Consider the following 27189-nt stretch of genomic DNA (forward strand, 5'->3'; position numbering starts at 1 on the left):
GGCCTGTTTTGTTTTTATGACCGAAACTGCAGAAAACAACTAGTGAAGTTTGACCCGCTAGAAGAGCGAGGTGCGCAAGAACGCTGGGACCCTTTTTCCAGCTGGATCTCCGCTCTTTTTGGCCCTCATGTCCCTCCGTCGTCGGACTAAACTCGCCCCCACTTCCTCGCCGCCTCGGCCGTATCTAGACCCACAGCGTGTAGCACAGACTACGCTTCAATATTGAGCATAATTTAAAAATGTCTGTGTCAAGCTTGCTACAACACACTGCTGTAAGAGTATAACCAGGAAGCGAAGTAGGAGGGCAAAATAGGTTTAGCGCCACCGCAGCACGGGAGGGAGAATTACGTCCAGGAGCAAACGGATAAAAATAGACCGGAGGAAAAAAAAAACATGAATCGATTATCTTGCGGACGTATCGATGCATCGGATCGTCGGCTGTTGGATCGATGCATCGATACAAAACAATTATTATTTACACCGCTAGTAGTGGGCGTGATCCCAGGGAGGATCCATCACACTCACCTTCTCCCTCACCCTATGATGGGGATGAAGTCTGGAGGAGAACTTCCTATGAACCCCCTTTATACCAAAACGCTGCCAATACGCCATTATAAGCTTGACACCATGACTTATGAGTAACTTACACTTAACGTATGTCAACCATCAGATAACTTATCTGTAATACGCCGGCATATGTTGGCATATGTCTCGACATGTGCCAGCGTGTTTCAGCGTACTTCAGAGTTCTTATAACTTATACAAAATGCGGCCATAACTTATCCAACATATGCCAGCGTTTTTTCCAGATTTTCCGTACGTCAGGCTGGTCTAAATCGTCAAGGTGTGACGGGGGTTTAGCTGTCATTGCTTTAAGTGGAAGGACTTACTCCGTTAACTGCAGCCTGTGTGAAGGCGTTGTAACCACCTGCTGCTCCAGACGGCAGACTGCCCTGACCGTTAAAAGGCTCTGACTGGAAACCACAGACAGGAAACACAAGATTCCAGTAAATAATCAGCTGTTTTAACCAAAGTATAAATGAGAAATGCTTAAAAAAAAACACACAAGATTAAAAAATGTTTCTGTTACTATACACCATTTTTTCTTGTTGCACTTTGCGAAATGTAATCCACATTTATCAGTGAGAATACAGTTTAATTTACAAATATGAATAATAAATTTATGAGAAAAAATCTGATCTGATCAGTGATTCCTACTTGAAAATTTCAGATTTTACTTGTAAATTTGTTAATTTTTGTTTGTGCTTGTATTGTTGGTAAGTTGTAACTTTCTAATTTGCATTTGTAAATTCTGAACTTTAAAATCCTCCCAGATGTGATGTCACTTGTAACTATGAGTTGAAAACAAGGAACCAAATCCTAAATGTAACCACATTATTCACTTTCATTTACCAATAACACGGTTTTATTAACAGTTAACTAATCACTCAGTTATTCGTTTACATCCCTAATCCAAATAAAATGGCCATAAGGAAGGGAAGTCTGGGTATTTATGAATGCCTCTGTGATTTACTTGCCTGCAGCACAGGGAATCTGATTACCTTATAAAACTGCGGCGGATTGGGCTGGCCGGCACCTGGAGGGAACTGCAATGGATTGTGGGCTCCAGGCGTGTACGGTCCCATGTGAGGCATCCGAGTGGAGGGGTAGGAGGGTGACGGGGCGCATCTCTGCTGTGGACCAGTGGGGTACTGCAGAGGTTGGTTAGAATACCCAGACATTCCTCCAGAGCTGTACTGTTGCCCTGGAAAACCCTGAGAAAAAGACAAGCATGTTTAAGATCCAATTATGTTTACTGGGTTTGAAAACCTCCTCAAATTTCCCAAAACGAATGTGGTGAAAAGAGCTCAAAAGTGAGGAAAACGTGTCACTGACCTCTGAGTGGAAAGGACGTTTGAGGCCTTGCTGTGCGCCTGAGAAGCTGCCGTGCTGAGGCATCCTCTGAGGCTGCGCAGGGTGAGAGGGATACAGGCCACCTGTGGAAGGTGGCAGTCCAGGCCTCAGGGGAACCATCCCGCCATGGTTCATTCCTGGGGGGCCACGGGGGCCTGAATGAGACAGGAACTGGTTGCTGTAAGGGGATGCTCCACCCATCTGACAGGGGAAAGGGAAATAAAACAGGAGGCGTAAAAACAAAGCTCCCTGGTTCTTTTCCACAGCGCAGAGAGCTCGTAGAGGACAGGGAGGGAAAGTTACTGATAAACGAATGACGCCGAGTTACAAGGAGGTTGTGAAAATGTTTTGATAACGTTCACTGACAAAAAAAATCTGTAACAGGAGAGCAGCAAACACGGACGGCTTAGGTTGCCTAGAGATACTGTTAGGACAAATATTTAGCTCTTTTTGCCAAAATAAAAAGAGCAAAGTTTTATGTATTTTTATGGAACAAAAATTTCTCACATCCTCAGCAATGTCAGGGTTTCTGCAGGTGGTTAAAGTTTAGAATGACCAACAGCATATCTGAATTTAGAAAAACAACTTTATCTAACTTAATAACTTTCTCACTCAGTAACCTGAGCAAGTTAAGTATAAACGTATCTTGGTGGGGTTTTTTTTGGGCTCAGCATGCTAGTTTGCCTTTAAGCTACCTTACGTCTAGCAGATTCTACAATAAGCACTGAACTAACAAGCCTGTTTAAATGTCTTTAAACAAACACACCAACTTGAAGGAGCTGGTAATGGATAACGACAATATTTATCTTTTGCAACAGAAAACACAGCAGCACAAAACAGGGATTTTTCCATGAAAACACAGTAAATAAATCTATACAAACATCAAAAGCAAAACCTATAAATGTTACACAATGTTTTTCAGAGCTATATTTAGTTGTAGCTGTAGTTGAATACTAAGTAAAACCGCATATCTGTGATGTGCTTGTGCAAGTTTATGTTTGTAAAGTTCGTAAGGCTTCTTCAGCAGGAGGATGTGCTCAACAGCTGGAGTGAGGGGCCCCAGACCCGCCCTAAAGAGCCCATGGGAAATGATGGTTAATGAATACATGAATGCCCATAAACACAAGTCGGCTGCTCGAAACAATGTAAAAGGGCGCAAAACAAATCTCAATGTGTTTTACTTTATTGTTTTTTGTTCTAAGATCATTAAGCATTTTTTTAAAGACAATTTCTGAAATATTGTAGCTGTAAATTGGCCGCTCACACTGAGCCTGGTTCTGCTGGAGGTTTCTTCCTGTTAAAAGGGAGTTTTTCCTCTCCACTGTCGCTACAAGCATGCTTAGTGTGAGGGATTGCATTAGAGTCAATGAGTCGATGCAATCAACTGGTTTTCCTTAGATAGAAAACTTTGAATCAATTTGACTGTATGATCTGGTTGAACTGTGAAGTGCCTTGAGATGACCTGTGTTGTGAATTTGGCGCTATATAAATAAACTGAATTGAATTGAATTAAATTACCAGTCAATGCCTTCTTCAGCAATTCTTCATCCATGGTTACACATAATTCAAGGATTTCTTTGATGCTGTTTCTCATTTCCTTCCATGGTAGAAGATCTTGTGGTATAAAAATGCCACAGCATTTCTATGAAGGTCTGATCTTTCCCAATGCTGCCAATTTATGGCTTTATCTGGAGAACTAAATACGATGTGCTACTACATACCAGTTGCAAACGTTAGCCTATAGGTAGGTAGTCTGTATTTACGTTTAAATCGTGAACTTTTATTTTGAAGAAACTCGGGAAGTGATTCTTTTTTTCCCCTGTTGTGTTGACAGAGTTGGCGAATGAAGACAAGGACACGGTTACAATAACTAAAGTTCCCCTTCACCAGTAAGAAAACTATCCAGGGTAGATAGTTTGTGCCGCTTCTCCTGTTAATATGGTAAAGCCCTCCGGAGCGTCCGGCTCCAGGCTGCATGTGATCCAAATTATCCAATGAGCTGCTGTCAGTCTGGGTTGCTGCTGCTGCTACTTTTAGACACAGCAGGCAAACCTGTGGCAAGCCGGGCGATGGGAAAGAAGGAGAAGATGATGAGAAAAAGAGAGCAGAGAAAGTGTGGACTGCTGGAAGAACTGTGGTGAACTGGTGAAAGAAAAGTGAAATGTTGCTCAAAGATGACCCTGAACATTTAGAGGATGTTTGGCTCAACCTGCTGCTGTGAAGCAGGATTCTCCACCAAGAACAGAATCAACAATAAATATGGATCCAGGCTCAAAATGAGCTCCTTGATATGTGCTTTAGAATGGCTTAGTCTCCATTCAAACCAGGTTTAAAGCCTTGCAGGGCAGCATAAAGCCCACTGCCAACATTAAGACAGAAAAAAGAAAGAAAAATAACAAATAAACTGTCAGTTCAGGTGTTTTATGACATAAGTTTGTTTGAAATATTGTTTTTCTATACTTAAAAAAACACTTTAGATTTTAAAATGGAAAAATATGACTTATTATGGTGACTTCCACCGTGGTTTAATTGTCCTTACAGATTTTAGGTATTTGTATGGAGCCTAGGTTGTGTTTTAGCTTTATAGAAATTAGAAAACTGCTGGCTAACCATTAGCCTTTAAAAACGATGTTATCCGTTTTGCGTTTGCTCATCTGTTACTTCTACAATGAGTCTCGACTGTTTTTTAAATATCAGAACGATAAAATCTGAAAGACTGACACTAACTGTCTAACTTTCTAACCCAGGTTAATCCCAACATAAACAGAGATTATTTAAAACACTGGTGGGAGGTTTATGAACCTTTTTTAATATCTGAAACAAGTGTTTAAAACATTAAAAGATAGAGTATTTTTCTTTTTTTTTACTAATCAGAATGTATTAAAAACATGTTATTTGAAATAAGATAGTTAGATAATATTTACTTGAAATAAGACGATAAAATTGTTTTTTCTTATTTTAAAAGGAAATTGTCTTGTTCCATTGTCTTGTTCCATTACTTACCTCTTCAATTCAAGGAAAAACGCACTTATTTTAACCTCTTACACCCTCAGGGGGTATAAATAAATTTCTGCCTGACAAAAACACACAAAAGTAAATCACTTATAGCCTCACAGCTATTAGATTTAAGAAGAAACCTTTGGTACCTCTGTAAAGGTAAGATGTCATAGAATGCTTTTCTGGTGTCAGCACCATTGTAGCTTTGACCCTGGCTGAAATATTAGGGACAAAATACATTTTCTTTGAAATAAACATTGCAAAACACTACCAAAATATTATTTATAGCACGAAAAAGTAGTGCAGACTTTTAAATCTAAATGTTGTGTAAAAATATACCAAATTTGGACTCAATCAGATGAATCATATTTATTTTAGAATGGTATTAGTGAGAAATTTCTTAGGCGGAGAGGCCATTTTGGCACATTTATCCAAAAATGTCACCAAACTGTGCCAAATGTGTTTTTTACATCAACACTGGGGGTTTGTTAAAATTACGAGGTCACGTAGCAGCTGGACCCACCGGTGGGTCCGTAGGGTTCTAGGGGTTAAGAAAAAATAACTTATTGAGATTTCTATTTTTTGCAGTGTAAAAGGTAAATCTAACTGTATAAATAACAAAAGTGTTGTTCAACTAAAATTTTCTCAATCTCATAAAAACAAAACAAAAATCATCCCTTTCAGGAAATTTTATTTCCATTTGATACATTTTTGATGCGAAAAAACACATTTGGTGTAAACGCACCATAAATATCTGCCTGCTTGCTCTCATTTCATAGTTTCTCACCATTTTTCATTGTTTATAGTTTTTAACTAGTTAAATTATGCTAATCAGGTTCTGTATTGTAAAGTATTCAAACTGTAAATTACTATTGTGGTTAAATTACAAATGTTTACACAGAAATGTTTGTTTCCGATCATGAATAAGGTTACAGACTTGCAATTTAAATAACTGGCACACGTATACATTTGCTTTTAGTTGTGATTGACATGTGATTCCCATATTACACATGTGGATCCCATTTTCACATTAGATCCAGGTTGATTAGAATATCTAACATCCAAGCAGACGGTTTGCGATACAGCAGACTTTGATATTTAAACCATTACTTTAGATATCTGCTAAAGCTTATTTACTTAATGATTTTGATTTATATTGTCCTGTAATTCCGTATCCCTGCCAGATGGCAGCAGTTTTTATAAACTTGGATTCCACCCAATATGAAGTGACAGATTTCCTGTGAATGCCTCACTGCAGCTTAAACATTTCATATGATGTTGCATTTCATTTCAGCAGGAGTTGGTTGAAGTTCCCAAAGCTCAGCCTGTTCAGCTCCAGAGTGACTCATGTATGGTCTTTTAGTTTGAATAGCATGGTGGTATAAAATTATGCAATGTCTCTGCTGGTAATGGGAAGCATGTGTCCTGGACTTGATGTGAGCATGAAGCAGAAAAACAGCTTCTGATTTCCAAGCCTGCGGCGAAATATTTCAACAAAGAGCAGGGCCAGAACCAGGATGTTGGAAACTTTCATAACCAACATCCTGATCTTTAACTGGAGAGTAAAACAAAAACACTCTTTTCTTAAAATAAAAATATTTCTTCCAAGAACTGTGTGTTTCCTCTGAGACATTTACCTGACTGTAGCTCAGCTCCTGGTTCTGTTTCTCTTGTATTGCTGCAACGGTTGCCGTGGCGGTGGCCGTGGCAGTGGCGGCGGCTGCAGCTACGGCAGCGGCGGCAGCCTGAGTGAAGTCTGAGGGAGCACGGACACCCAGGCCGGCACCTCCGCCGTTACCAGAGTAACTGCAGTGAGAGGGGAAGACGTGGAGATGAGTGGGCAGCATTCTTAGTCAGCTGGGTGAATGAGTGTGCAAGGTGTCGTCACGATGGTGAGTCACGGCAGTGGGTGACAGCATCCACGCTGGCGGACGTTGGTGGAGCCCTGCTGCAGCAGCGCATGAGTTTAACAGCACACAGTCTAATGAACAGCACTTTTAACTCACTTAATAATATTTCCAAAATACACAGTTTTAATGTGATCTTCAAGTTGCCCAAAATAACAAACAGGAAAGTTTGGATGGAAAATATCCCATAAAAACATTGTAAAAGCTGCAAGAGCAAAGTTGCATAAGTTTTCACCTTAAACGAATACTCTGTTGATGCATATTTTAATTCCCACACCTTGACTCGACCATAATCCACCACTCCAGCAGTTTTATGGGCCACTAACTCCCACAGCCCTCTGCGCGTGGCACAAAATATTTAGTCCTGAAATATGGTTAGAAACTTTGATTTCCTAAACAAAAGACCATGAACTTCACAAGTGTTCACATGTGATTCCCATATTCCACAAGCGGGTCACATTTTCACATATGATCCAGCATTTTGTTCATGCATTTCATATTCCATTCACTTCTTCATAACATGTGGAACTTGTTATTGCATGTTTAATCAGATGGGAATATCATTAGATGGTACTTGTCTAATAATATTTCACATTTGTTAAAAACCCTAACAAAAAAAAATCCTATGAATTTCACATGTGAAACATGTGAATCACAAGTTAGAGCATATGCACATATGTGGCTTTAGAAGGTTTAATTTTAAAAGCACATGTGATTCACATATAATTCACATGCGCTACACATGGTTTCACATGTGAAACACACAATTCAATTGTTTTTCCACAGGAATCTAAGAAGAAAGCATGTGAATTAAGTGTGTTTATATCACAAAATGTTCCAAAGCCACACGTATACATTTGTTTTTAGTTGTGATTCACATGTGATTCCTATATTCTACATGGGGATCACATTTTTTCATATGAGATCCTCTATTCCATGTTTCATTCACTTTTTTCATAACATGTAGAACATGTTATTACATGTTTTCATATGTGAATATCTTTCGGTTATATTTGTTTAATATCGTTTCACATTTATTTAAAACACTGAAGAAAAATCCATGAATTTCACATGTGAAAAGAACGTGTAAAATGAACATATTGTACAACATGTGAACCACAAATTAGAGCACATGTACATTTGTGGATTTAGAACTTCTCATCTTAAAAGCACATGTTTTTCACATATGAATCACATGCGCTACATATGTTTTCACACCTGATTCACATGTGAAAACAAACAATTCACATGTTTTTCCACAGGAATCTGAGAAGAAAGCATGTGAATCACGTGTATTTATATCACGAAATGTTCCCAAGCCACACGTATACATTTGCTTTTAGTCGTGATTCACATGTGATTCCCATATTACACATTTGGGTCACATTTTCACATAAGATCCAGGTTTTTGTTCATGTATTCCATGTTCCATTCACTTTTTCATATCATGTAGAACCTGTTATTGCATGTTTTCAAATGTAAATATCTTTAGGTTATACTTTTGTTATTATACTAGACGTTTAATATCGTTTCACATTTGTTAAAAACCCTAAAGACAAATACTATGAATTTCACATGTGAAATTAACACGTAGTACCAAAGGTGAACCACAAGTAAGACCACATATACATTTGGGGATTTGGATCGTTTTTTGTTAAAACTACATTTAATTTACATGTGAAAACATCTAAATCACCACATAAAAAAACATGTGCATCACATGTGCTACACATGCTTTCACATGACAAATCCACACGTATACGTTTGCTTTTAGTTTTGATTCACATGTATATGTATTCACATTGTGTATGTATATATATATATATATATATTAGTGCTGTCAAAATTATCGCGTTATTATCGCGTTAACGCGAGGCCATTTTAATGGCGATAATTTTTTTAACATGAGATTAACGCTATGTGGTTTTATGGTACAATTTTCCAAGTACATCCCGCTGCTGCCTGCGGAAAGGCGGGGCTATTTTCCCCTAGTCTATGCATTTTCCATATGTATTTTTAGTATGTCATCGAGAGTATTTAAATGATTTTTCAATCAGAAAAAAAATGTGTGATTAAAATGCGATTAATCGCGAGTTAACTTAGGCATTGATGCGATTAATCGCGATTAAAAAAATTTAAACGATTGACAGCACTAATATATATATATATATATATATATACGTATATATATATATATATATATATAGATACAATGTTGACATAAAAAAATAAACTGGAACTGAGAACAAAGTCTGGTAGAGAGGGATCAAAGAAAGAAAAAACAGAGGATAACTGACACCAGGCTCCATTAAAGAGCTTTTAAACAATATTAATGTCATCTTCATCTTAAAGAAAGTTAATTATTCTGAAACAAGTGTTCATAAAAATCAAACAGATGGAGATCCCTTTTAACATCTTTATGGGTTCCAGAGGAATACAGTTAGAGCCAGTTTTAAGGAAAGCTTCAAAAGCTTCAAAGCTTTAAGAACACTGAGCTGGTTCAAACTTCCTTGGTTCTGATTGGGGGAAGAATAGATTTATTTACAGAATTCCTTCTGTAAGGTTAGAACCACAAACTGCAGTTTATGTCACTAAGATTTCTGATGGCCAATACAGATAATAAATCACTGTTATATGAAAAAATAAAAACATAAAGAGATGTTCAAGATAAAGAGCTATGGTGCCCCTTGGACTGTGCATTTATCATTTTTGAACCCCTAAAGATTCATTAAGCTAATTATGGATGTAAAGTGATCAGTCACCCAGCAATAAACCAGCATCAGTGTGACAGACGCAGCCCTAAATCAGCTTACCTTCCTCCATATGCTGAACCTGGGTTGTAGGCGGTGCTGGGGCGTCCATACATGACAGGCTGGCCATAGCCTTTAGACACGCCATCTCCGTACGACTGCTGGCCCATGAACTGGGAGCCCATGCTGCCGCCCATCCCCGGGCTGCCCACGGGCATAATGTGGCCACCAGAACTCTCCCCAGGGCCCATGGGTCCTCCAAACACCTACAGGTGAATCAGAGGAGGATAGAACCATGAAAATCAGTGGCTGTCGATTCTACAAAGATAATACAAGTAAAAAAAAAAAATTTATTTTCCTAAAAAGGGTTCTGCAGTGAAGTTAGACTCAAACCGTAAAAAGGTCAGAACAAAAAAGTTTTCATCAAAAATATACATTTTTAAGAAATAAAACATTCATATATTATATATTTCTCAGATTCAGGCCAAAAAAAAAGAAGCAAAATGAGCTAAAAGCATTCGAGTGTTGACACAAACTTAAGGAGGCTGCTGCCCCTACCCTTCTGCAAAGGTAGGTTAAATATTTGCTAAAATTAGCATTGGACCTGGAAAACCGGTGAGGGCACCACATAAGTAGCCTGGGTGCCATTCCGAACTTAGTCCCGCCCACAAAGTTTGAGGTCGGGAAGTTCGGTCTGGCTCTGCTCCATAGTAGCGCGAGTATTATCGCCCACTGTCAGGCGATCCAATCAAATTGTCAGGGCGGGCTTTATACGATGATGGACAGATGACCAACAGTAACGTAATCAACCACGTGACCAATGCGCGCTTGGGTGACAACAACAATGGCTGCCCCTGGAGAGTTTAGGTGAGTAGATTCTGCTATTAGGTCTGTTCTAGAAGATATCGACAGCAAATTAATTTTAAAAGAGAAACAGAGAAACGCGATCAAGTCTCATCTTCTTATTCTAGGCGTGCAACTGCACGCTTTGATTTTTGTGGACAACAACTATGCCTCGCTTAACATACGTCACGCACTCCGTTGCTCTTATTGGTTGTAGGTCTATCCAATTGAGTGCAGAGGCATTTTTTTTCCTGGTTCGTTCGAAACACGCCCCATAATCACAGCTCTATGGAGCAGCATCAGACTCATATTCTGACTAGAATTGAGTCGGACTACGTCAGGCTACCACATAAGGGCTGGTTATCCTCCTGCACCAGTGCGTCACAGTGAGATTGTTGCAGATATTTTTGATTTATGCCCAATATAAAAGCATGACCTGCGCTATGTTATTCCACGCCACAACGCAAGAGGGACAATCAGGAGCTAGCTGTGGGTCTAGATACGGCCGAGGCGGTGAGGAAGTGGGGGCAATTTTGTACGACAACGGAGGGACATGATGGCGAAAAAGAGCCGGGATACAGGTGGAGAAAGGGTCACAGCGTTGTCGTGCAGCTCGCTCTTCTAGCTGGTCCAACTTCACAAGTCGTTTTCCACAATGGTGGGGGGGAGAAGCGGTGGGGGGGAGATGTTCATGTTGCTGCAGTCTGCAGTCTGACCGCTAGATGTCGCTAAAAGTTACACACTGTAGCTTTAAAAACAATGGACTTTGTTTTCAAGTTTGAAGACGTTTCTCTTCCCAGCCAGGAAGCTGTTTCAATTCAAAATGTCAGGAATAGTGTTGAGTTTGAGGCTTTTTTCAGTAGCCAAACAAAACCATCAAAACAACCAAAGGGGTGAACCCGTTCTTCCATTTCAATTTGAATGTTTTCAAAACAAAAACAAGGTTTTGATGGGCTAAATAAAAAAAAAAACAACAACCTCGAACTCAACGCTATTTCTGACATTTTGAACAAAGTCCAGTGGATTGCTATTAACTTTCTTTTTTTGGAATGACTGTAACCTGGATGACTGATAATCTTCACAAACATACGCATCGTGTGTAGAGCAGATGTAGATTTGACCAATCAGAGGCCTCCCGTCTTCGGTCACCTACAATTTTGTAGAGGTGCACCAGAGCGCTGCGGAAGGGGCGGGGCATATCTGAGTGCGTTAACTGCGACACACATGCAGAGGACCCGGTTTCTGGGCATAAACCAGCCTCTACCATGGGAATGTGCTACTTGGGGCCCACAAGGACTTAAACATGTAGCTATCACTTTTAAAGTGAAGCTGGCATGAACTTTATATAAACTTATTAAAGAAAATAAAACCTAGATGCTCTTTGGACTGCAATGAGCAGCTCAATAAGCTGAGCGCTGAGCATCCAGAGCGTCTGACTTCAAAATGCACAAACGTCAAAGTTGAGGCGTTACTTTCTGAGGCTTAAAACGCCCTTTTAGAAGGTTTCCTACAAGTTTTATATAAAAATAACTATATAATATATAATAATAGGGTTTTCAGTCCTTTATTGTCTTAAAAAAGATATAAAATGACAGAGTTCTCCATGACCTGGAAGGAAGGAAGGAAGGAAGGAAGGAAGGAAGGAAGGAAGGAAGGAAGGAAGGAAGGAAGGAAGGAAGGAAGGAAGGAAGGAAGGAAGGAAGGAAGGAAGGAAGGAAGGAAGGAAGGAAGGAAGGAAGGAAGGAAGGAAGGACAATTAGTTAATTAGTGGGACATTTATTAGATTATTTGTTCATTTTGTCCCTTCCCACCCTCCATAAACCTTTGGGGTCTCATCATGCAGAATCATCTCTTTAAACCCCCTCAGGGTCAGGACCCCCTCTCTGGAGACCCTCAATACACCAGCCAGGTTAAGTTAAAATAAAAGAACTTGAACTGCTGGTATAAAACTCATTAATATTTCTTTCCCACAGATAAATGTATCAAAGCCTCCATTACTGAACGCAAGAAGACAGAGATGTCCCCCAGTGGTGAGTCATGTGTTACCTGGCTGTGTGTGGGATTGGTCACGCCCCACACTGTGGTTACTACAGAGAGAGATCTTGTGTGCTGATTGGTGCCTGGTTGCCAGGAGACTGGCTCATTTAGGAAGGGGCCGTCAGTGCTGCAGAGGGATAAGAAGGGGACGGTTCAGGAGAGGCACAGGAAGAGAGAGAGAGAGAGCATTCATCCAGATACCAATAACCGCCATAACACGCTGCGGTTAATCACGTCCTCCTGAAAACAAGGAGTGTTTGGTACCTTGTTAGAGTTCATTTGCCAATCTAACTCGGAGAGCTGAGTAAAGGTCACAAACAAACGCTCGCTTTAGTGAGCTAAAGATTAACCTGAACATGGTTTATTCATCTGACAGTTGAGGTTAGCCTCTGCTTCCTCCTTCTAAACCATTTCCTCAACAGGAAACTACCACAGCAGCATGACTGTCGGACCACATCACTACCAGACTCTCTGCAGTCTTTTTCACCAGCAATATTGGGCTGGCTTTTCTATCCAATTCTTTTAACAAGAACGTTGAAGTTTAGATTTACATTACGTAAGCACACACAGTATTCACATAATATCCCCCAAAAAAATATTTCAGTCATTAAAAATAGAGCAAATGTGTTGTTTTAAATTTTCTGCATGAAAATAGTCTCTGATGAAAATAAAACCATAATTAGTCCTTATTTAGGAGACATAGAAGACTGATTTGAAGCTATTTATTCATTGGAGGAAAATAAAAATCCAAGTCAAACAGAGCAACATGTAAACGGGTAAAAAAAAAATAAAAAATAGAACAGTATGGAGGACCAGGAGAGTCACTCAATAAGAAAGAAAGGCATTTCAAATTAAATTAAGTTTAAGTAACGAAGTACAAATACTTTAATTTGACAAACTGGATCTTCTCTCTGTTCTTTTCCCTGTTTGGTGAGATTACAATAGCCGGACCGGACCAGAGCCTGAACATTTAGAGGATGTTTGGCTCAACCTGCTGCTGTAAAGCAGGATTCTCCATCATGAACAGAATCAACAATAAATATGGATCCAAAATGAGCTCCTTGATATGTGCTTTAAAGCCTTGCAGGGCAGCATAAAGCCCACTGCCAACATTAAGACAGAAAAAATGAAAGGATAAAATAACAAATAATCAGTTCAGGTGTTTTATAAAATATGTGAATCATGAAATTATCTATATACTAAACTGAGAGATTGCTGTTCTCTACTTCAAAAAACACTTTAGATTTTAAAATGGAATTTTTTTCTTTTTTTTAAATATTTTTTATTTAAAAATTCAATATATAACATGAATGCATATAAAGGTAGACTTTTTTCTTTATTATTCAATCAAAAAAAGGTTGCTTCAATCAAACAATATATTTTCAATTAAAAAAATCTTCACTTTGATGAAAAAAAAAACTTTTCAATCAAAGAAAAAAAGTATTTGAATGCAAAAATATATTTCTTTGGTTGAAGGGATCTATTTTGTGTTTTGGCCATACATGCTACCTTCATAAATGCATTAAACCTCATTTTATTTCAGTGTTAAATTCTGTTTAAAGAAACAGATCATTAAAATGTCTCCGGACCTTTACTGGTTGATTATTTTCTTTATTCAGATCCCACTAATTTTTACCCCTAGTTTAAAGTTTATAAATATTTATTTCCCGTCGTGTGCTCCATCCAATGCAAGTCATTGGCTCCATCCACATCTAGTGAAAACTAGTGTAATTGGATGATTCATATAACGCAAACACTCATTGGTTAGCTAAAGGAAATCATCAGAAGCAAGCAGGTGTTCTTCAAACTGCAAACATGAATTGTCTATGCCATGGTACAATGTGGGATTCAGAAAAAGATGTTGAAATGTCTGAAAGGTCGGACACAGGCGAGAGCGTATCGGGAGACGGAGACCAACAAGACCCCCCTCATCCTTGGTCCGATCTCAAAGAATTATTAGAAATAGTGAAAAATTGCGTTTCAATTCATATAGTGGCATCTGGCTGGTTTTTTTAAACGTTACTTTATACTTTAAGTAGTTTTTGGAGCACATACTTTTTCACTTTTACTGAGTAAAGAGGTCAAGTTGAGTGTTTTTAAACTGCAGTATCTATACTTCTACTTAAGTAACATGTGTGTACTTTTGACATCATTGTTAAAAAGTGTCCTGTTATTGAATATTTTTAAACTAATCCGTTAAATAGAATAGGTGGGGGTGGGGGGTCGTGGAAAAGGGAAATAACCTTTTAAAATAAAGAAAACTTATATATGAAATATTAAGAACTACAATTTGCAGCCCTTTTTAATGATTTAACCTAAAGTGAACATTAAGAAAACACTTTTCTAATTGGAATTGTGGGATTTAAATTGATAGTGATATAAATTCCATTATTTAAATACCTCTTTTTTTTGGTACTCCACAGAACAGTGATGAGAAAAATACAGGGCATTATAATTTTACCCAAAACTGTGATTTTAGCATATATTCCTAAACATAAACACAGCAAATATTGTAAATAAAAAAATGAAGAAAAAAAAAAAACATATAAAGTTGAGCAGAAAATTATTCATCTCCTCACCTGATAAGGGTTTTACGTAATAGTTCAATATTAGCAACAGGTTTCTTCACTGTTAAGGAAATGTCAATATTTAATAGAAGCAAATGGGGACTTTAATCTGGTAGGGAATATGTGGAGGGAGCTAAAGATTAGGGCAATGGCAATGAGGCCTTCCATTTTTAACCTCAACAAAATACCAACGGAAGCTTCTAACATCCTGCAAATATAAGAAGAGTTTGACTCATGTCAATTTAATGGAGATTTTCCACTTGGAACTTGCAAAGGGCATCAATAGTTTTTAACATTTCAATATAGTATTAATACAATCCTTTTTTATGTTGTTCCTAAACCTTTGTCTTTTCTTCTTTCTGCAGATACCTGATTTTGGTTAAATGAAAGCTTTAAAACACCTTCAATTTTAAAATTGAAAGGCTTTGACTAATGGTGGACTTAGTTCAACCTATTGAGACAAAAAAAAGCATTTTTATTTTTAAACTAACAGATATGTATTTAATTTTTGATTTAACTGGCAAGCTGGACTGATCTATAAAGTATTGAGGACATCAATGGAAATCCTCTGAGAGTATTTATTTAAAGTGTGTAGATTTTCTAAGAACACAAGAATTGTACTTTTTTTATTACATGCCCAATAATTCTGTTTTATATACTTTACTTGATCTGATTTTTGCTTCTTCTAATGGAACAATGAAAAGTAAAAATCAACTCACCTTTATATTCTAGAAAATTCTTACAAGCCTTGTTGAATTTATAACTTACAACAGATAATTTGTGCCAAAGTAAGAGTTTTTGCTTTAATCAAGAAAATAAAATCAGAATTATACAAAAACAAAGTCATAATATTAGTTTTTTAAGATCCTCAGTCGTTGTCATTTCAAAAAAGTTAACGGTTATAGGCTTTGTTGGGCTACTCTATAAAGCTCTATAAAACACTAATCCAGGCATTTTGGAAAATAAATTCCATTGGTTTGTTTTTTTGGTGACTTTTTGGAATAATAATATTATATGTATAAGATTAAAGTTGCAACATTAGCAGAATAAAGTTGTAATTTCATTAGAATAACTAATAAATGTTACAATATAAGAGGTATAACACTCTGAAACTCCTAGAAGATGTTCTTCGTTCTCAGTCTAACCCCTTTCTGCTTCTGATCCTCTCTTAGCAATTTGGCTTATCATCTCCACCTGTGTCTCACCCGTCTCTTAATTATGCCTCATTTACTCCACCTACTTATCTGGCATTATATATTGCTCTCTGGCTAAAAAACAGTGCCAGATTATTGAAAGCCATCATGTCAGTAAATGTCCAGTGTTCCTTCTCTGCCTGCCTGATCTTGTTCTATTTTCTCCCTGATGAATTTCCTTTTTCTTCCTCACCCACATAAGATATTTTCCTGACTTTTGATCTTTAAAGGTGACCCAATACAACTTCCCTGATCAGGAATCACCCATTTCTGTCAAATCCCTGGGTTTGTAAACCTGAAGATTGGGTCCTGTGATTTCGGACTGTGAATTTGTTGGCTCATTCCTAAAAATAAAACCAAGGATTCTCAGTCACAATCTATGCCAGTCCCACAATGACGTCACAATAAGAGCCAAAATTCAGCTTTGTCCATCTTCCAAGGATTCTAAGAAAGGGTAGTGTCTTCATTACTGAACTCTACCTTGCTTAGCCACAAATCTATATCTCTTCTCTCAGAGGTCCCTGATCTAACTGTTGCTGGTTGACTGGGGATCTACAATCAAAAATGTCAATAAACATTTAAACATTCCTTTGTTGTGTCTGTAATAATAAAGAACCAAAGGTTTAATCAAAGAGCAGTCACTCGTCTCAGTTAAAATGCTTTGCTAAAGCTTGATTTATGCTCGACATCTCGGCGAGGTCCATGAAGTCAAATTACAAGGCTTTAGCTTCCACTCCCCTCCACAACATCTACGTAGGCTGAATTTCCACACTGTGCACGAACAAATTTGGTAACTAAAAGGAAAGCTCTTTGCGGAAAAGCTTCAGCTGCAATCAGTAAAGGTTTGTAACTAGGAAACTCTGGAGACATCTTGAGCATATGATGTAGAATCCCATATACTTGCACACTTATACTAATCATAATCAGAATTTACTTTATTGTGACATACCAACACCGTCTGCCCCTGTCTGTCTTGCTGTGAACCGGCTAATGCATGAAGCTAACTGGTGGCTACAGGATACTGCTCTGTAGCGACGGAAAACCGGTGTTGCCAACTTAGCTACTTTGTCGCGATATTTGAGAAGTTTTTTAGTCCCCTCCTGCTAATCTTTTTTCAAGCAATTTGAGACAAATCTAGTGACTTCTCTCTGTGTTTACGGTTTAGCGACTCCATGTGAAAGCAGCAATCTTTCTACTATTGTGCTCTATTTATGCTAGACTGTTTAAGGTTTGCAAGGTCAAATTATGTTATATTAGCTTCAACGCAAGCTGCTGAGTGGCGCAGTGGGTAGCACTGCTGCCTTGCAGCAAGAAGGTTCCGGGTTCTTCCCGGCCGAGGGTCTTTCTACATGAAGTTTGGATGGTCTCCCTGAATATGTTTGCGTTCTCTCCGGGTACTCCGGCTTCCTTCCACAGTCCAAAAAATGGATAATTAGCTTCTCTAAATTCTACTTAGGTTTGAGTGTGGTTGTTGATCTCTGCGTTGCCCTGTGATGGACCTGGCAACCTGTCCAGGGTGGACCCTGCCTCCTCTCACAGCTGGAGATAGGCACCAGCACCCCTCACGCCCCCTCTTGGGACAAGATAACAGAAAATGGATGAATGGATGGCTTCAACGCCCCTCAGCTCAGTGCACACCAAGGAAAATGTGGAACTAAGAGGACAGCTCCACACGGAAAAAAAACCCTGCTGATGAGAGACAGCTCTTACGACAGTTTGTACAAATATAAAAATCTCTTGAAAGAAAAAAAAAACCTTTCATACTTGAAAGATAGGAAGAGGCTTTAATAAAAAGCTGGCCAGAATATTAGGTACAAAAAGAAACGCATTATGTAGCATAAAAGCAACAGATGTGTCTGCAGGTCTAATTTTCAATGGTGTGAACATAACCCAGCCTTCAGGCTGCATTTTGGTAGAGTTTGTGTGGTAACTGTATCAAAGCTTTCGTCTTAATAAAAACCAATTTTTTTTCTTTCATAATATTCTGACTTTAATCTAATAAATTAAGACTTTTTATCATTTAGTTTATGAATTCTTTGTAAAAAATAAAATAAAAAAAAGGCACTAATAGAATTTAACTGGTGTTAATGACTGCAGCTGTTTTGTATTCAGTAGATTTATTATAGTTGGAGAAAAAAAAAACCTTTGGAACTGAGTAGTTTATTCAAAAAGGCAGAACAAAACAGTCAGAGTGGTCTGAATGGTAGAGATCAGCCACTGACCTGCAGTGCATGTTGAACGATGTGCTTCCTTTCTTTATTCTGACTGAATAACATGCAGATTGGTTTCCTCCTAGAGGTCTTTGCGGACGTGCGAGTTCAATTATTCATTCAAAATGAATCCTTGTGCAGATCGACAATCAAGTGGCACTGTTGCTTCAATGAGATGGTCACAGAGATAAAGACTCTTCTTCGTCGTTGCAAAGCATGTGAATTACCTGAGCTTAATGTCAGCACAGTGTGGGCGTGTATGGGTACCTTTGTGGAGTCGGAGGCAGGGAGGGTTTCATGGAGTTAAGGGGGTTCATTGGATAAATGGTGGGATCATTAGAGAGCCCCCACTGTCCTCAAGCAGCAGCCCTGAGACACAGAAAAAACAGGCTTATAAACAGACAAACCCTCACAGCTCATTCGCTGCACGGCAACCATTTATCATGGCTAAAGCCCACACTTTGTGCACAAAGACAGAGCGACCTCCCACTCTGTGCCACTCACTTTAATCTGCGTGTGTGTGTGTTTGGACTGCGCACTTCAAAACGTTAGCCTATCACTGTCTGCTGCAGCTCTGATACCTCTGGAAATGGGGGGAGGGGTGCTGCGAGCTAAATTTAGCTCGCTGATTTCAAAAGGAATTTAAGAGAACAGAGATGTGAAGAGGCACACTCTTCTCTCAGCACACCGACGTGCAGGCAGTGACTCAGGAGTGGACAAAAGCCTTCACGGCTGCTGCTGCTAGAACCATGGATCTTCTTTAGCTTAATTAAAAAGGTCAACGCCTGCCGACATCACCCCCGGATCCAGCGCAGCAACACAAAACCATTGATTGCTGATCGGTTAATCGCTTGCTCAAAATGTTTCCCCAAAAAAGTCACCACATCAACTAATTAGCAAACTGATTTCTCTCCAGAAGATCAGGAAGAACGCCACAGATCCTAGAAAATATTCAAAGAATCAGGAAAATAAAGGAAGGAGGTGCACCGAGCTAGGATGTATCTTTTCCTTTAGTGTGACCTTTAAACATAATGTAAGGAAATATGAGTTTTATTGGCCTTAGCTTCATAGCTCACATGCCGGTACAAAACTGAAAGGCTTTAATTATGCAGAAAAACAAAAGTCCTTTTTACTTTGCTTCTCTTCCTCATGTAACAGACCTGGAACCTAACAAGCTCACCTTTAAACTGCAGAATAAAAACATTCATGACCCACATTTTATCAACTAACAATAATAAGACTGAATGTCTTTTCTTGGTATAAGCATCCCCACAGGATAACCCCCCCACCACCTTGTTTCACTGAGGGTAAGGTGCTGTCTCTGTTTTCCACCACACAATGTTTGTTTTTAAACAGACCAAAAAGTTTAATTTTGGTCTTTATCTGAACAGGTCGTTTTTCCAGCTGTTTTCTGTGTTCTATTTATAACAAAAAAAAGGATACATTTTCTGTTAATTAAGTGAAAAAAGTGTGAGACCTTCAATGCTTAGGGTATTTTTTCTATCCCAATTTCTATCTAAACATTTCCACATCTTTCTAATGTTCTTTAAAACCCCCCACAGAACACCTGTCCATGGGGCAGACACCCTGTCTACTTTTAAGGCTAGGCTTAAAACTTTCCATTTTGATAAAGCTTATAGTTAGAGTGGCTCAGGTTATCCTGAGCTATCTCTATAGTTATGCTGCTATAGGTTTATACTGCTGGAGGACATAGGGACCCCTTTTTCAACCTTTTGCTTAATTCTATCTCTATTCTCCCATTTAGATCAATCTCTAACACTATGCTCTCTCTACTTTTTCTCATAGTAGCTTCATCTGGTCTGTTCCTGTTTGGCTGTGACTCCATCCTGAAGGGAAATATCAGCTGTGCTGCTGCCATCCACACCTTTGTTTATAGATGTTGGAGATCGGCCTGTTTTTCAGTGTAGTCCTGTTTCTCTGACCGTGACTGGCTGGATGTGCTTTCTTCATCCTCTGACATGGGAGCTGGCTCGGAGCTCGTCTGTCTGGCTGTGTGTTTCCGGGATGGGGCTGCCTTTTACAGCTGCTTTTTGTATCTCTGTATGTCTGCATTTGCCTTTTCTAACTGTGGTTATTTTTCTATGTTTGCTTCTGTCTCCTTGAACCCCAGTCGGCCTCGGCAGATGGCCGCTCACACTGAGCCTGGTTCTGCTGGAGGTTTCTTCCTGTTCAAAGGAAGTTTTTCCTCTCCACTGTCGCTACAAGCATGCTTAGTGTGAGAGATTGCTGAAGAGTCAATGAGTCGATGCAATCAACTGGTTTTCCTTAGATAGAAAACTTTGAATCAATCCTTGAGATGACTTGTGTTGTTAACTGGCGCTATAGAAATAAACTGAATTGAATTAAACATTTCCACATCTTAATGTTCTTTAAAAGCCAGCTGAGGCCTTCACAGAACACCTGGATTCACACAAATTTAGAAATAATCATTTTTCAAACGATTATGCTGTCAGATTTATTTTCATTTACAGAAATGGACTGCAACAGGCTAACACAACAGAAATTATTACAAGATTAAGCTTAAAAAGCTTTACTATACCCCCAGTGACACCTTTGAAGTCTTTGGGTTTAGTGTGGAAAAATGTAAAAATAAACAAGACGGATGGTATTATGAAGGCTTTTACTGCTGAAGTCTGCTGCTTGGCCAGCCTCCAATACTCTATTTACAACTTTTATTAAAGAAATGCTATGTTCTCTACTTATTTATTGTTTTAACCGTTTTATCATCAGCTCCTTTCTTTTTTTGTGTTCCTATTTGCTCAGTCACTTTTTAAAATAAGATTGATAAATAGATACATGTTCAGCCCCTATTAGATGACGACCATCTGCACATATTGGGTTATTATACTTCAAAGTAATATCATGAATCTAAGCATCTAAACAAATACTCTGTTTATGATTAATGATTAATTAATGGTTTATTAGATTAGAAGTCGTTCCATCTGCTTAAAAGGAATTGCTTTTAGTGTTATGATGATCAACTAGAGGGCGCTGCTGCTCATTCCTACGTGGAGACGAGGGGTCATGTGTATCAGATTCACAACTTTAAGAATTCACAATATCATTGCTGTTAAAATGTCGATCAAATGCAAAATACTTCAATCTCAATTATATAATCTTAATCCACACTGCAAACATCAAGTTTGACCAAACAGATGGTAATCAGACACATTATGAGACGAAAAAGTGATTCAAGCTGTGTGGTGATTAAGTCCTTATTTTAGTGTAACAAAAAAAATAATAGAATAAAACCGGTATTTATGTCCTGCTCTGTAATCCAGGGCAGAATAATCTGCAACGTTGCGAATAAGTTTTACGTTGGCTGTGGGAAAATGGAGCGGGTCTCCTCTCAGTTCTCTTGGCTCTGATGGCAAATCCTCCCATGCCTTGCCCTGAAAGCATGGGAGGCTTTTAGGGCAAGCCTGTGAGACAGCGCTCAGGGAAGCAGGAAGAGACTTGAAGGAAAAGTCTGGTCAGCGAGGAATAACCAGTGGGTCATTATTTATACCTAAATCTAATACCTTTGCGGGGATTTAATGAATTTAGAATAAATGAGTAAAAAAGTAAAAAAATGTTTGCCCAAATATAGTAACCCCTCCCTCCTGCCATCTTCCAGCAGTGACGTCACGGTGCGGTAAGCCTAGCGCCATTCTCCCCCCTTTACAGGCAAAATCAATGGGAACTACTAGACACTAGGGCTGGGCGATAATTCAATAACGATATATATCGATCGATAGACGTGTGGCGCAATAGAAAAAAAGAGAGTTGATAAAAGTTCGATAAAAAAACGCAGTTTTCCTTCCTTCTCATTGTAGCCTAGCATGTAGGTTTATGCTAGTCACTGCTTCCTCCTAACCAATCGCAATCGCGGACCCAGGCATGCCGTCACCAAGCGCCGCCCTCTCAAACCACAGCACAGAGCACATGAAGATGTGCAGCAAGGAGAGGCGGAGGAAATTGTTCCAAAGAAGGATTTTTGTAGTTTGGGCAGTCTGGCAGTATTTCGGTCATGGCAAGTCAGACAAAAAACAAACCACAGTCATCTGGAAAATGTGTCGGGAACCAGTGAAAACGAAGTCTGATAACACAACCAACTTTTTTTTTTTATCATCTCAGCCGCTCACACCCGCAGGAGTACGAGCTGTGTAGGCCCCGGTGCGGCTCTCCTCCGAGGAATCTTCGGGAATTTCGGGAAAATATTTATATATATATATATTCAGTTCTGGGCAGTTTCCCACGTAGTTCTAACAGTTGAGAGAAAAATGCTGAGGGGCCAGAAACTTCAAAGTATTAACTCAGGTTAAAGCAGGAAACTAAGCTGAACCATAACGAGGTGCCAGCAGCACCTCTAGAAGAATAGGGGTGAGAAAAAATACCCCATAGAAATGCTAGGCTAAAGGGTGAGTTGATTTTTGTTTGGGTTTTTGTTCTTGTTGACTGGAGTTTACATGGTAGCCTAGTCCTACAATCTTTTAATTACCACAAGCTGGTGGTGTACTATTCCCACCCAAATAGGGTATTCTATTTATGTATTTATTTTGGTCACTTTTCTGGTCACTTTAGTTTATTCTTTGTCAGTATTTAATATCATAACTCAGGTCTCTGAAGTTATTTTTCTTTAAAACAATTGTTATGGTTAAAAAAGTTGGCTAAATAAATATTTAATTGAAAGTCTGTGTTTGTGTTCTTTACTAAAATTAAATCATTTAGCAATATCATAAAAAGTCCAGGCAGAGCTGCACATAAAATATGGTTTCAAATCTTTTAAATAATTATCGATATCGATCAATAATCATTTTTTTTTATCGATAAGCTTTTTTTCTATATCGCCCAGCCCTACTAGACACATCTGCAATCAACAACAATTATTAAAGATTTCCAGAAGACTTCACCATTGAAATTCACCAGAGCTATAGTGAAACTGACAGCTTGCTCCGCCCCTGCACTTGGACTGACTCTAGTTTTCCTTCACTAGAGCTCAGAGCAGCCACTGTAGCCAGTTAGTATGGAAGAAAAACAGTCTCATTGGAATCTGCCTTTTTTTTTAACAGCGAATTTTAAAAACTGAATTTTTTAGATATTCAAATTCCTTACACTCAATTTTTATCTGGTAAAAATTCACCAGAAAAAAATTCAGCCGCAAAAGTGTTGACCTTTTGGTGAACTCAAGCCAAAGCAATCTACACTCAATAGATCGCAGCTAGTACGGCACCCCTGTCTGCCAAGGTTCTTGGTTTGATCCGGAAGAAGCGGCAAACATTTTTCCTTCTTCATTTCAGCCAGAGGCAACATGGCGGTGGCAAACAGACAGGCGTGCTGCACTAGCTGTGATCGGCTCAGTTGTTTCACCCAGTCTGATAAGAGGAAAAACTGTATAACTGTCTGTAAGTATCTAACTGACGTTTTGTAATTCTATCTGGTTAACAAAAAAAAAAATTCCTCATTCAGCCGTTGTGTCACGTGACCAAACGAGCTAATTTCATTGGCTAGAAGCTGCTCGACTCTATTGAGTCTAGATTGCTTTGGCTTGAGTTCACCAAAAGGTCAACACTTTTGCGGCTGAATTTTTTTGCAGCAGGATTTTTTTTGGTGAATTTTTACCACATAAAAATTGAGTGTAAGGAATTCATTGTCTAAAAAAATTCAGTGTTTAAAATTTGGAGTTAAAAAAAGATTCCAATGAGACTGTTTTTCTTCCATAGTTAGCTTCATACCAGCATCACAGCCTGGCTAACAGGTGCCGACAGTGTTGGATTTTTAAAATAAAATAAATTGTAACATTTCATAATATTTAAATTTATTTTAAAATCTGATTATGATTAGAATAACTACAAAAATACACAGCATGAGTTTAATTGATTTGGCATTCTTTTTATTAACTCTGAAGGTGAGGCAGCTTTTATTTTGGCGTTGCACCTCGGTTATTTACGCAAACCCTGAATTCCAGAAAGCAGCTGAAAGCTTTTAGGTGAATAAAATTAAAACTCCTCTGACCTTCTGATTTTATTTCATGACTCTTTATTGCTTTGGCACATGCCCCTCTCTTAACCAGGTGTCTAATCCGTTAATCAACCACTAAGTTCCAGTTCAATGACAGATTGTATTGAGACATATGTTTACATTTCCACAACCTGTGAACCAGATCACATTTAACCACCGATGGGCCGTACCCGCCCAGCGCTTCAATCAGGATGCTCTGACAGTTAAGTTCTCCCAAAGCTCAGAGGTTCAATCAAAGCTGCAGACACAGAGAATAGAAGAGTCATTGGAAGGAAAAGTAGCGGATGTCCTCTGGCCTTATTCCAATGCTGATGACGGCTTCATTTTGAACTAGATAGTTAGCGGAATGCTACTTTACCCCAGAAAATCACTTGGATCTAATTCATATGAGGGATGCATGAAACTGGAAGGAGCTGTCCCAAAACAAAAGGGCCTGTTTTACACATTCAGAGATAAAGGCAGAAGTAAAAACAGCTGATCCTTCTTGCCTTAGTAAACCTAGAGAGCATCAAGCTAATGATCCCATCCTGACTCAGAAAAAGGTGAAGCTAATTACTAAGAACAGTCACCTGTCACCATAAAGGATCTGACAGCATTAGGACTGGCTAAAAAACAGGGATGCTGCGCTATGGGGCGACCCTGCTACTAAACACCTGATCAGTGTTGTATAGTAACGAAGAGAAATACTTCAACACTGTACTTAAGTATATTTTGGAGTACTTTATACTTTCCCAGAGTATACATTTTCACTACATTTACGAACTTAATTGTATACTTTTACTCCGATACATTTTCAATGTTTGGTTTAGTTACTAAGTAAAAAAAAAAAAAAAAAAACGAGCGAGAGAAACTTACTTATTCTTTTCACTACATTACTTGAGTACATCTATTTTTACAGTAATTCTTATACCGTACTTAAGTTTAAGCCATTTCAGATACTTTAAGACTTTTACTCAAGTAACATTTCCGTCAGTGACTTGGACTTTTACCAAAGTCATATTTTGGAGAGGTACTTTTTACTTCACTCCGAGATTTCAGTACTTTATACAACACTGCACCTGATCACACAAAGCAGCAAGACAAAAAAACAACAAAAAAAGGACAAGAAGACAAACAGATAAAAGAACATTTATTATAATTTTTTATTTTTTTTTATAAAATCCTTCTCCTGATTAAAAACATTTCATCTCGCAAAAGTACTTCACAACTACAAGTTACTCATAGATTTTCTTTTTTCTATCTTCCAGTTTACACACCAATAATTCTGCATTGTCAAGGGTATGGAGTAAATTTGGTTCAATAAAGCCGGACTATGTTTTTTTTTTTTTTTGCCCTATTTGTCCAGTCGTGCAAGAATTTTTTGATCGAACTGACTTTCAGCCGGATCATGCGTCGCGTAGTGTACAGGGTGTAACCAGGGCCGATCAGCCTCTAACGACCTCCTCCCTATCAGGAATCATGAGGTCGGGAGAAAATCAATCAAATTGCTCAATTGGCAAACAAGGATTCTTCTTCTCCTCTCAGATGTAAACACAGAAGCATGGCAGGGTTGCGAGTGAAATGGAGTTCTTTCTGTAAAATTAACAGACCGTAGTAGCCACGTTTGCTCAATCATGTCTTTGTCCAAATATGTCATCGCCTTTTCTTTTTAGGGCTTTTAGCACAAAATTGCACAAATTGCTCCTCGTTTGGCTTTCAGATAGACGAGTCCGGTTAGCGCCATCTCACTGCCGAGCTGAGTGGTTTTTAGATGTACAGTGTGAGCAGGTAGATCGCATCAGATCGTCGGGTTGCACAGTTTGAGAACAAACATCGTGAGCTGTGAACTTTTAAAACCTGCGGTTTGGTCGTACAGTGTGAGCTGTAGCTGCGTGCGACGATTGAAAAAAATCGCACAGTGTATGGCCAGCTTTACTGTTGCCAGCAAAGAACGCGTTTTATTAATGGAAATTAGGAAAAAATGCGACGTGGAAATTAAACTTTAAAAAAACGTTTTAATTAAAAAGAAAAGAAAAAAACGCTTTGAGAGTAACTTTTCCTGTTTTCTCAGATTTCTTAAAAAAAACGAAAAAGAAAAAAAAACCTTTTCATTTATTTTATTCTCAAATACAATTTTTTTCCTAAATTTTTTATGATGATTTAACATTTTCAATTTTTTTTATTTTACTTAAATTTCCATTTGTAGTTTGATTTTTACTAATTGTATTCTTTTCAAATTTCGTTTTACAGAAAACTTTCTCTTCACTTTTGGGGGAAGGGCTTTTGCTGGATTTCTCTCCTAGAGATAGCTATGGGCTCAGGTTTTACCGTGACTAGCTTTATTTGCTCGCTTTCATTTTTTTACATGAAAACTTACCTGTTTCTCTCCTATACAGAGCCAGCTATAGAGCTACTTTACTGTTATCTTTTATAAATTACAAATTATATTTATTCTGTGCCTCTATGTTCATTTTCTATCTCTGCTTCTGTCTTCTTTAACCCCAGTCGGTTTGGGCAGAGGCACGCCCACTCTCAGCCTGCTTCTGCTGGAAGTTTCTTTCTGTTACAAGGGAGTTTTTCTGCTCCACTGTCGCTACAAGCATGTTTGGTTTGAGGGATTGCTGTAGAGTCAACGACACAATGCAAACTAATATGTACTTTCAGCACATCCAGGAGGAGTGAATCCTTCCGACTAACTAACTAATGTCATAGTTTTTTTTATTTAGAAGGGATAAATAATTTTTTTTTAAATAAATCTACAATATAAATGA

General features: G+C 38.5%; 1 protein-coding gene across 1 annotated transcript in view; it reads right to left on the minus strand.

Moving 5' to 3' along the window:
* The window catches only part of zmiz2 (zinc finger, MIZ-type containing 2), a 76624-nt gene that overhangs the window by 34079 nt on the left and 15356 nt on the right, over positions 1 to 27189 (minus strand). The window contains 7 exon segments of the mRNA XM_038296679.1: positions 891 to 974; positions 1563 to 1775; positions 1897 to 2115; positions 6549 to 6717; positions 9632 to 9834; positions 12458 to 12575; positions 18686 to 18787. Of these exon segments, the coding sequence (XP_038152607.1) occupies positions 891 to 974; positions 1563 to 1775; positions 1897 to 2115; positions 6549 to 6717; positions 9632 to 9834; positions 12458 to 12575; positions 18686 to 18735 (1056 nt within the window). The 5' untranslated portion in view covers positions 18736 to 18787.

This window comes from Cyprinodon tularosa, unplaced genomic scaffold (genome assembly GCF_016077235.1).
Source record: "Cyprinodon tularosa strain WSP-4 unplaced genomic scaffold, ASM1607723v1 ctg374, whole genome shotgun sequence".
NCBI classification, from domain to species: Eukaryota; Metazoa; Chordata; class Actinopteri; order Cyprinodontiformes; family Cyprinodontidae; genus Cyprinodon; species Cyprinodon tularosa.